Source organism: Crinia signifera, chromosome 9, assembly GCF_055691185.1.
Source record: "Crinia signifera chromosome 9, ASM5569118v1, whole genome shotgun sequence".
NCBI classification, from domain to species: domain Eukaryota; kingdom Metazoa; phylum Chordata; class Amphibia; order Anura; family Myobatrachidae; genus Crinia; species Crinia signifera.
In genome coordinates this window covers 57,545,656-57,558,101 of record NC_139225.1, presented here as the reverse complement: position 1 = coordinate 57,558,101, position 12,446 = coordinate 57,545,656, and the positions used below count along the sequence as shown (strand labels likewise).

At 44.7% G+C, this 12,446-nt stretch overlaps 1 protein-coding gene across 1 annotated transcript; it reads left to right on the top strand.

Annotated features, from left to right (window-relative positions):
• Positions 1–2,148: 2,148 nt before the first annotated feature.
• LOC146036858 (zinc finger BED domain-containing protein 5-like) lies at positions 2,149–3,999 on the top strand. Its single transcript, XM_083160715.1, has one exon. The coding sequence runs from the start codon at positions 2,149–2,151 to the stop codon at positions 3,997–3,999; it is 1,851 nt and encodes a 616-aa protein (XP_083016841.1).
• Positions 4,000–12,446: the final 8,447 nt, after the last annotated feature.

Here is a 12,446-nt window from a genome sequence, read left to right as displayed (position 1 = left end):
TGCCTGTCCCCGCCACCCCTCTGCCTGTCCCCGCCACCCCTCTGACTGTCTCCGCCGTCACTCTGACTGTCTCCGCCACCCCTCTGCCTGTCCCCTCCGTCACTCTGCCTGTCCCCACCACCCCTCTGCCTGTCCCTGCCGTCACTCTGCCTGTCCCCACCACCCCTCTGCCTGTCCCCGCCGTCACTCTGCCTGTCCCCGCCACCCCTCTGCCTGTCCCCGCCACCCCTCTGCCTATCCCCGCCACCCCCCTGCCTGTCCCCGCCGTCACTCTGCCTGTCCCCGCCACCCCTCTGCCTGTCTCCGCCGTCACTCTGACTGTCTCCGCCGTCACTCTGACTGTCTCCGCCGTCACTCTGACTGTCTCCGCCGTCACTCTGACTGTCTCCGCCGTCACTCTGACTGTCTCCGCCGTCACTCTGACTGTCCATGCTGTCAATCTCTCTGTCCTGACCAGAGCCTCCTCCGCACAGCTGCAGAAGACAACCACAGCCTCCTCCACACCACCGCTGACCACAGCCTCCTCCACACCACCGCCGCTGAACCCAGCCCTTTCCTCTGCAAGGTACTATACATGTGGGGCATTACAGTGTGGTTCGTGTAATAGATATTATGGTGTGGCATCCTGTAATGGACATTACCGTGTGTGGCGTCATGTGTAACGGGCATTACGCTCCTATTGTCATGAAAATACTCCTCTAGCTTTGTATCACCACACCCCCCTCATGCCACGTGTCCATTTCTGCATCAATGTACAGTTTCCCCTGTTTTCAGATGACTAATCTGAACGCCATGGAGTAGAAAGCATAAGTTTTCATTCCTTCATGAATCACACTCGCCATACTAAAGTATGGTGAAGCGATTCAGACTCAGAGCTTTTTTTGCACATTGAGGGGCCGTGTCATGCTACACACAAAGGGTGTGTCCAGTTCCATATATGAAGAGATTGTGAAAAGAAATTGTGAACGTAGAATCGTGGGTGTGTACTGCTCCATCTGATAGGAATCTTTTAAAATGACATATCCAAATGTAGAGTAGACCCAAAAGCAGTTAGTAAGAGCTACTATACTTGGTAAAGTGCTGGGAAATGGTGCTGATGATTCAATGTAAATGTATCTATCTATCTTTCCTTTTATCCCCCAAAAATGTAACAGTTTAATGTGGGCTAGGCGAAATGAGGGAGATTGCAGGACTAATGAGGGAGATTGCTGTTATTTCAGGGAGTCTCCTGCAGAATGCAGGAGGGTAGGCAGCTATGGTGCAAGGTCAGATAGGAACAACAGTGTGAGGGGTTCCGGTGGCTTAAAAGGGTTGACCCAGGTTATGCATATTCCAACAAATCATATGTATTATTTATAGAAGGTGATTTTTGGTGACAATCCCATTTTAACCACAATCGATAAATGAGGTACCATTTTAAGATTAAGTTCTCTGTTTCTGGCAAATTGTTAATTTGCAATTGTACATTGTATTTTTTGTTTAAAAATCTGTGTTAGAAAATTGACTTTTGGCCCCTAGAGTGCTTTCCCTGGATGCATTCATATGGCACGGCTAACAGGGCCTACACACGTAGTGTTTTAGGGGCATTTTGTAAGTGATCTCACTAGATTGCTTACAACATGCCATAGTGTTAGTGATGCATTGCCCTGCACGCCGTTATTGCCCAGTGATTAATATCCACCACGTGGGATATTAATCGGTCCAGTCAGGGCCAGTTTTCGCTGTGTGCTGAGCAATTTTGCTGAGCGATCTAGCATCAGTCAATATGGTCAGCTGCATCTCCTCGTTTGTAGGCCCCTTAAGATGATCAGTTTTGCTCGGCTAATCAAAATGGTTACAAATTAACTGGCTCTTCTTTCATCCTAATACAAACCACCAACCTCGCTATAAAATTTATTGTATTTTATTTGCATGCAAAATTGTTGCACGGGACACCTAGTTACCTATATTTGTATGCTAAGCAACTGGGTATGATCCATTGCTCAGCCTTAATTGTATGATTTCCCCTGACATTTCCCCTGTTTTTATGGTGCTGCTTTTTGGAAGCACAATTTAACTTATCTGATAGAAGCTACAAAGGATTTGCCTTCAACTTAAATTAATTTATTGTGATTGCTCAAGTACAGAATTATTTTGTTGTACAAAAAAATGGAAAGGTTTTTGAACACTGGAAAGAAGACTGGTAGTGAAGAAAAGGATGAAGAACCACAGACCAGTGGCGCAGTTGGGAAGAAAAGGAAACATCGCAGATACGATGATTCTTATCTAGATATCGGTTTTACATCTGTAGATGTCAACCATGAAGAGCGTCCACAGTGTGTAGTTTGCCTGAAGATATTATCAACAGAAAGCATGATTCCAAGCAAACTAAGACGCCATTTGGAGACCAATCACCCTACCATGGCTAAGAAACCGCGTGATTTCTTCATCAGAAAGCTAAAAGAATTAAAAGAACAAAAAGGCACATTTTTTAAACAAGCATCCATACCAAGCAATGCTTTGCTTGCATCCTACAAGGTGGCACATAGAATTGCGATGTGTAAAAAGCCTCACACCATCGCAGAAGAACTGATTCTACCGGCTGCAATGGATTTGGTTAACATTATGGTTGGGGAATCAGCTGGAAAACTGCTATCGAAGGTACCTTTGTCAAACAATACAATCAGTCGCAGAATCCAACATATGGCTGAAGATCTACAGGACCAGTTAATTGAAAAAATGAAAGGGAAGGATTTTGCACTGCAACTAGATGAGGCAACAGACAGCAATAAGGATGCTCATCTGATTTGCTACACACGCTTTATCGATTGTGACAATATTGTGGAAGACCTTCTCTTTTGTAAAACTATAACTGCCGGTATAAAGGCACAAGACTTGTTTCAGATCATTGACACTTTTATGATTGAAAACCAGTTAGACTGGACAAAGTGCTGTGGTGTCTGTACTGATGGTGGCCGTTCTATGTCTGGCTGTTATGGAGGATTGCAGGCACTCATACGAAGCAAAGCAGCTGATGCACTGTGGACCCACTGCATTATCCACAGGGAAGCGCTTGCATCAAGGCATCTGAGTCCTCCACTGAATGCAGTGATGGAAAGTGTATTGAAAGTTGTAAATTTTATAAAGACTCGGCCACAGAAGGCAAGGTTTTTTAGAAAACTGTGTGAGGATATGGGCTCTGAGCACACGTCTTTGTTGTACTACTGCAGCTCACGATGGCTCTCCCGTGGCAATGTACTTTCTCGTGTTTTTAGATTACACCAGGAACTGTACTCATATCTTGCGGAAGAAGAACACGAGTGTGTCAATAATTACGTGGACACTGTTTTTTTGTCCAAGTTAGCCTACCTTTGTGATATCTTTGATAAACTGAATGCACTGAATATCTCACTGCAGGTAAACAACACCCACATTCTCAAACTCTCAGAGAAGGTATCAGCATTCAGGAAAAAATTGTTTCTTTGGAGAAGAAAATTAAATGAAGACAGTTACGATGACTGCTTCCCCATGTTGCATCAGTTTGTCACATCCAATGATGTTTGTTTGACACATGAACTTAAATCAGTTTTTGAGCAGCACCTAAAAAACCTCAGTGACTGGTTTGAAAAATATTTTCCTGAAAATATGGAAAAGTTTGGATGGATCCAAGATCCATTCAATACTAGCGCCCCAACGGAATTTACTTCTGTAGAAGAAGAAAAACTAATCGAGCTTTCCTGTGACAAGACCTTGAAAGCAAAATTCAGCGGCATGGGACTTCAAGAATTCTGGATATCCATTAAAGATGAATATCCGATGCTCAGTGCTAAAGCACAACAAATTCTTGTTCCTTTTGCAACAACATATTTGTGTGAAGCCGGGTTTTCAGCAGTTGCTGTAATTAAAAGCAAGTATCGTTCAAAAATCAATGTGGAACAGGAAATGAGGGTGGCCGTGTCCAAGCTGATCCCAAGGTTTGAAAAGTTGTGTAGTGCACAACAGGCCCACATATCCCATTAATAAGTGTTGTAATTGTTGATCACTCTTTAATAACTGCCTCTTATTGTTGTTTATTTTGTTTGATGTTATTCCTGTTAACGAGTGCTGTCAATTGTTCTTTGAAAGAAATCAAATTAAAGAAATATGTTTTTTTCTTGAATTTATGTTTATTATTTTTACAAACAAGTTAATAATAATTTTAGCATTAACTACTTTAAAAAAGGAACAGTTCGGTAATTATTTTGGCTTAGGGGTGCCTTGAAAAAGTCATGGAGACCCAAAGGGTGCCTTGGACTGAAAAAGTTTGGGAACCACTGTGCTAGGCGATAGCGGCGCAGAACAGCCCGACCTAGCATAGCTAGGTAGCCCTGCACACATCGGCATGTGTGAAGGGCCCATTAGAGTGCTCTGCGGCATTCCTTGTACACTGCTGTTACAGCACTGCGTGCACTCATCTCTCACAGAGCTGTTGGCACTCAAAGGGGTAATATTCAATTGTTGTTTTGTTCCCGTTTTCAAGCCTCCAGTATTCTACCTTTTCTTTCACAACTTTCGTATGTCGTTGTATTAGTATGATATTCAATCCTTCCCTGTCTTTTAAAAGTTGACAGTTTTTTTAACATGTTTTATTTTACAGTCATTTTCAATGGGCTTCCTATTGAAATGTTTGGTGATAATTTTCACGCTTTTTAATAGTTGTCTAAACTTGGGCATTTTCCCGTCTTTTTAGTCATCTGGGTGTCGGGTTGTGATAAAAGTCTTATTTTTAAAAATTATAATTATTTTCATTCAAAATGAATGTTTTATTGAATGAGATTTCCTTTTTTATAAGGGGCTAAGGATAAAAGTATTAAAAAAGGGTTATTTTTATCTTGCTCGGTGCACAGCATAAATTTGCTGCTTACTGAGCATTTAAACCCCCCCAAACCTCTCATAACACATCATGTTGACACTGGGCCTTATTCTGATCGGTGCGGATATTCCCGCATGCGGACGGACCGCCGATGTTGATCGTCTGCACATGTGCAGAGGTCACTCTGCGCATGTGCAGGCGATTTCGCCGCACGGATTCTTTATACGCCGCACAGGGGGCGTAGAGGGGCGTGAGGGGCTACTTAGCCTCATTACCCTATGCATACGCCCCGCGTTTCATGGGCGTTCCCATGCAAACGCGGGGCGTATGCATGGTAATGAGGCCGTGACGCGTGGGTACGGGGCGGGCATCTGACATCGCCGGATGTCAGCTGCCCGCCCCCATACATGATTTCACACGGACAAGTGTCCGTGTGGTCTTGTGTTGCGGGACCTGGTGGAGCGTGCGGCCCTGCATTCGATGTTCGGCGACCATCGAATGCAGGGGCTGCTCCCAAGACGGAGGAGGCGTATCCCCGTCCAATTTCATGCGGATCACCACATATCCGCGTACGGACGGCAGGTGGCGATCCGTATGGAAGGCGGGGATTCGCCTGCACGGTTGCGGCCGCATATTCTGATCGGGCCGCACCGATCAGAATAAGGCCCTGTATGACACCACTGACCATAGCAGAATTAAGGCTCTGGAGGGCCCGAGGTACTTAACACAGGGGGGTCCCAATCATAGCACAAAAATTATATATATATATCACACACACACAATATAAATAAAGCAACTACTCTGCTGCACAGTCAAAGAATCATACCTAAAATCTCTAAAAATAAATTATATTCAGTTTAAAAAAAATGACACGTATTTAGAAAGTTATCAAGGAATCTAACTTCTTCAGGGAGTCACCCCTGTCATCAGGGCTACAGCAATGACTTGCAACTGTCAAATCACCAATCATCCACATAAAATCCAGCACTAACTTACCAATATATATATATATATCCCTTTTAATCCGCGGAGTGCGCATACCACCATAGTGGTAGCCTTCAACCAGTGTCATAGAGGAAGCGCCCAGCAAAACCAGTGGTGTGCATTCCACCAGGCTGTCGCTACGCTCCAACCCCTTTGCACATCTCAAGTACCTCTCCGTCACCCCTGCACCTCTCCATCCCCCTTCAGCACTTCTCTCTTTCCCGCTGTACATCTCAGTCACCCCCAACAGCCTTGTGCTTAAATACATCCTGCTTTGCTGAATACTGTGCAGTCCGGCAGAGGCAAAAACGGAGGCTAAAAATAGTAAAGGGGGGGGGGATAAAAATGGCATGAACATGCTCTGCATGATATGAATAGCAGGGATATTATGGGTGTGATATTTCACACCCTATTAGATGACGAAAGGAAAAAACAATACAAATGAATAGCGCACCTGACAATTTCTTCACAAGACGTCGGGTGCGCGTATCTGTAAGGTGTGAAAAAACTGACACCCAAAAATAAGCATTTGAAACAAGGGATAAAATGAGCGTGAGATTAAATAAGGGGAATAAATGGGTGGGATAATTAAGACCAACTACAGCTGATTAGATGTCTAAAATAAATTTTGGTACTTGTGTTTAACTTTATTTTAGATAGTTCTGCCGAGCGTAAAACCCGGAAGTAGCACGGCGCCATGCTGGCGCCGTGAAACTACACAGTTACCGAATTTTTTTTTGAATAGCGCATCCGACCATCACCTAATGTGCAAAGCAGGGTTTCCCAAACTCTGTCATTACAGAAAATAATAAAATCAAGACAGGACAGTAACCCCTGACCACTTTGGGTTTCGTTAATGGTATAGAAGGGGATCTCACATTGGGGGTGATTCTAGTTGACTCGGTAAGCTGTGAAGATCGCAGCTTACTGAGTCCTTGTGATGGCGCCACAGTGAAAACCCACCCCACCCCCGCTGCCATCCCCCCCCCACCCCTGCTACCATGTGTGTTCCGAAGACTCAACCCCTCGCATGTTCCCACAGCAGGAGAAATCATTTGATGGTTGCCGACCATCAAATGATTTTCCCTACCATCGCAAATATAAGTCAATGGAGACTGACTTATCTTTGCGGGCCCCGAGACAAAGACAGGGTGGGCGACTGATGTCATGTGACGTCAGCCACCCGCCCCTGGCAGACTTCATCCCACCTGAATACTCATGGAAACGCCCAGCGTTTTCATTGGGATGCCCATGAAACGCTGGGCGTTCCCATGTCCCAGCACCGCCACTACCCCAATCCGCCCCCATCACTCCCTGTGAATGGCCCGGCGACAGTGTAAATCGCCAAAGTCATTTGCAGTCGGGGTTTGCACATGTGCAGAAATGTGCATGCGCAAAGCCCACCCATCGGGGTAAGGAACGAACCAGAATTGGCCCCGATGTGGGTTTCCCTGCCTATCATTATCTCCTGAGTTTGTTGCTGGTTACTAGAGAATCGGGGTAACCCCACAACATTTCCCCCCCTAATTTCCATACCAACCCCATCTGAGAGGTCTGGTTATATTTGAAGCGGGACTCCATGCACTTCATACAGTATTTCCTATTTTACAGAACAAAGCATGCTTGGGTCAGTATGATCTGTATGATCTGTGCAGTGCTTTAGGCAAACTCGTGCTCACAGCTACTTCTGCTTCCTATCAACTGTGATGTCTCTGTGGCTTCTGTCAAATTTAGTAACATGACAGTTAGTAATTCCGGGCTTTCTATCACTGTCTATTGAAATGAAGCAACATTTGTACCAATGGTCTATTGCTACAAATACTGTGTTTTGAAGGGTTGTTTTGAACTGTGCAATATGAAGGTTTCAAATAAGGGATTGTTTACTCAGTGAATAACTCACAGTGAGTAATAAGCCCCATCTACAGCTTTGTTGAATGCAAAAAAACTTTTAACATCACTGAGATTTAATAGTCCTAAATAATAAATAACAATCCTCTTCAGTATAAGAGCGTGAATGTTGCCCTTAGGCGGTACTCACCACTTTCACCTCGAATGGCAACTTTAGGAGCGTGAGCCTTGTTTTAGTGGCCATACACTTGGAATAAGCTCGCACAGGGACTACAGAGGAAATGAACAAATAAATAACCACAGCGTGTTCTCCTTCCGCACTAGAGGAAAGGGAATACACCAAAGGTGGCCACAATTTTCAGGCGATGAGTGAATGATCATCATTGGCGTAAAATTGCATACAATATCTAACCGATATTTAAGAGAGCGCACATGTGACACACCATAGTTCTCAATAAATTTACAAATGTATTCATACATAATATTCATAATAAAACAGTTAATTATTTTAAAACGTTTTCTGCTTATAACAGTGGACAGAAAAGCAACACCCTTTCTAAGTCAATAGCAGGTTCTGATCAGCACAATTAACCACTTTCTTGTAATTGATCAGGGAATCCCAGACAACATATAGTTAACCACACACAGGCTGGATTTGGTGAAAGTACAGTAGCTAATTGAGGCGTTTCAACTTTGTAATAAGATTATTACCTTTCCAAATGTCCCCGGCTTCGTGGTGCTTTATAGCTTTACAGTTTTGTTACCACTTCAAAGCGCTTCTTTTATGTTTTATTTGTAATCCATTTAATAGTATTGAGTATTATGCACAGGACTCGGCCAGATTATCAGAGATTATCAGAGATTGGCTGGAGGATCGCAGTGTGTAGCGGCAGCCAAGGTATCGATAGCCTTTCATGGGAGATATCTTGACATGTTTCTCCGTCTTACTATGTGACGGTTTCCTCAGAAAAGGAGCAATCTGCACCAGGCAACGGTAGTAATACTGGTCCAGGACGAGTGTCCGCCCCCAGTGAGCTGGTCTCTGACTGCAGTATCATAATTGGACAACTGCTGCTACACACTGCGATCCTCCAGCCAATCTCTGATAATCTGGCCCAGTCCACATGCTGCTCTCAATTGGGGACCTCTGTGTACCCCAAAGAAGACCAAGATTGCACACAATATCTAACCGATATTTAAGAGAGCGCACATGTGACACACCATAGTTTTCAAGAAATTTACAAATTTATTCATACGTAATAATCATAATGGTGGTCGGAATCCCGGCGGTCAAAATCCCGATGCCAGAATCCCGATCGCCGAAATCCAGACAAGGGGGGGGGGGCGTGGATCGCCCCTCCCCCTTTGCGGGCTCGCTACGCTCGGCAGACTAATTTATTCTCCATCTATGGGTGTCGTGGACACCCATAGAGGGACAAAGTGCCGGGATTTTGGGGGTCGGGATTCCGGCATCGGGAATTCGACTGCCGGGATTCCGACCGCCGGGATACTGACGCATCCCACTTTATGGATCTTGTACATTGTCATTGGCAGCAGCAGCGATGTTCGAGGCACACGGACACACTACCCGGCAGCACACGATTTCCCATGAACTCCTTGGCAGCTACTGTGGAGGCAGGATCACATACAATATACCATAGGCAGTTCTTTTTCATGCAATGTATCACATGTGATCCCACCAATGATTGCGTAATGTAATATATCTTGATTCCAGCCCTTGCAATCTCATACTCTGATCGATGCGCATGGGACCACAAATCAGATCAGAATGAGACACATACACACTTTTCACCCGATTTCTCAACCCAATGAATCAGGGGGAAAGGGCCCAAAATGCGCAAGTGTATGGCCAGGTTTAGGATTAAGGGTAAGGTTTAGGGTTCATATATGTATTCTGTGTAGTAAAATTTTATGTGCTGATTGTATCTACTAAATAATAGAGATGTGCGGCGGCCACTTTTTCGGGTTTTGGTTTTGGATCTGGACAGGGGCGTAACTACCACCATATGGGCCCCATAGCAAAATCTTAACAGCCCCCCCCCCCCCAATCATCACTACGAGAGAGAGGGAGAGTGACTAGATCGAGGGGAAGGGTTTGACAGTGAGTGTGTGTGTTTGTGGGAGGGGCCCTATGGGGCCCAGAACCTTGGGGGGCCCTTGGCCCAGCAGTCAATCCCCTGCACCCTGTTTTTTAAAATAGTTCAGGAAGGACAGCGTCAGTGGTGCTGCTCCATGCCCAGCACCCCGTCCAGAGGCAATGCCAAGGGCCCCCCAAGGTTCTGGGCCCCATAGGAGTTGCATCCCCTGCACCTTCCATAGTTACGCCACTGGATCTGGATCTCCCTTTGGGTTTTGGATCAGGATTTTTTTGGCAAAACCACCCTTGGCTAAAATAACAGAATTTGGGCCTGTTTTTGCCCCTAAAGTATTATTGACCTCAACAACATTAGTTTCCACTAATTTCTAGTCAATTTTGATCACTTCACAGCTCACAAAATTGTTTTCATTGACTGTAGTTGTGCCAAAAGGTTATACCGAGGTAGCTGGTTGACTAAGCTAAGCGACAGCAGTGTGCATCACAATACATGTAGACCTTACACTTCCAACCTGGCACATCTTGGAAGCAGAGCACTGACAGACAGGGTGCCAGTTTAATAAACTACCCCAAAAAAAGAGAAATGCTCTAAAGAGCAAAAAATACAAAGAGGTGCAAGATGAAATTGTCCTTGGGCCCCCCCACCCACCCTTATGTTGTATACAGGAAATGCACAGTTTAACTAACCAATTGTTTCAGTGACAGGGACTTCAGCAGCAGGGACTGTCATTTATGGCTGAAACGATTGGTTTGTTTGGGCCCCCACAAAACAAGCTGGCAATGGGCAGTGCACAAACTGGCTTTACAAGATGTCATCATAAAAAAAGAAAAAATGCTCCAAAGAGCAAAAAATACAAAAAGGTGCAAGATGAAATTGTCAACAAGCTGGCAATGGGCAGTGCACAAACTGGCTTTACAAGATGTCATCATAAGAAAAGAAAAAAATGCTCCAAAGAGCAAAAAATACAAAGAGGTGCAAGATGAAATTGTCAACAAGCTGGCAATGGGCAGTGCACAAACTGGTTTTACGAGATGTCATTTTGTGGAAGTAACCTCCTACGCCGATCACTAACAAGGTTCCCAGCTGCGCTGAAGACTCTCTCAGAATATACACTGGAGGGTGGGCAACTTAAATAAAGCAAAGCCAGTTTGTGCAAAGGCCGCCACATTGCCTTTTTTTCTTGCCAAAAATAGAATGGACAGTCTAACATACCTATATTGATGCTATCGCTAAATTAATCATCCACCAGTCTATCAATTGTGATAGCATCATAGGCAGTAGCAGTAGACATGTCCATTATGGTAGGAAGCTCCTTCAGTCTGGAACAGATGTCAAATATATTTACGGACTGAATAGCAGTCGGTCTCTTAGGAAAATGTAGTTTTTTCCTCACAACCCCAGTGGGAGAAACTGAAGGAGGAGTTGTGTGCCTGCCACATTCTGCTTCAGCTGACAATTTTTGGACCAAGAGGTCTTTGCACCTTTGCAGATTTGTGCCCATTGGTAACAAAGACACAATGTAAGACTTAAACCTAGGATCCAGTATTGTCGCCAAAATATAATGATCTGATTTTAAGAGATCGACGACCCTTGGATCCTTGCAAAGTGAATTAAGGGCGTGATCTACTAGTCCTACATATTTAGCATATTTACTCTGCTTCAACTTCCTTCAATTTCTCCAACTGCTTTTGCAAAAGGCCTATCAAGGGAATAACCTGACTCAAGCTGGCAGTGTCAGAACTAGTGTAGCAATCTTTAAGGGCTTCAGGATCTTGCACAACACAGAAATTATTCTCCATTGAGCTTGACTCAGGTGCATTCCCGTTTCTCTCCCTGTGTCATAGGTCAAGGTGTAGCTTTGGATGGCCTTTTGCTGCTCCTCCGTCCGCTGAAGCATATAGAGGGTGGAATTCCACCTCGTGACCACCTCTTGCTTCAGCTGATGGCTGGGCAAATTTAGCATTTCTTGCAAGTGTTGCAATCTCCTGCACGCACTTGCAGAATGGCGAAAATGTCCACAAATTTTCCGGACAACTGCCAACATCTCTTGAACACCCCGGTCATATTTCAAGAAATGTTGCACCACCAAATTTATTGTGTGAGCAAAACATGGGACATGTTGGAATTTGCCCAGATGTAATGCACTCACAATAGTGGTGGCATTATCGGATACCACAAATCCCAAGGAGAGGGTAAGCCATTGCGCAATGACTTCCCCTGGTTTTTCTACGAGGTTTTCAGCTGTATGCCTTTTACTGAAACCTGTGATACACAGAGTAGCCTGCCTCTGAATGACAATGGGAAATGATGTTGCTGCTGCTGCTGTTGGTGCTGCTGCTGAAGGCAAAACATCTACCCAGTGGGCAGTCACAGTCATGTAGTCTTTAGTTTGCCCTGTTCCGCTTGTCCACATATCTGTGGTTAAGTGGACAGTTGGTACAGTGGTATTTTTAGGACACTAACAACGCTATTTTTAATGTCCGTGTACAGTCTGGGTATTGCCTTCCTGGAGAAGTGGAACCTAGATGGAATTTGGTACCGGGGACACAGGACCTCAAGCAACTCGGTAAAACCCACAGAATTTATTGCGGATACCGGACGCACGTCTAATACCAACATAGTTGTTAAGGCGTTGTCACGAAATGGGTGTGTGGAATCAGTTGTGA

Coding starts and splice junctions, on each gene's coding strand:
- LOC146036858 (XM_083160715.1), top strand. CDS start 2,149: ATGGAAAGGTTTTTGAACACTGGAAAGAAGACTGGTAGTGAAGAAAAG.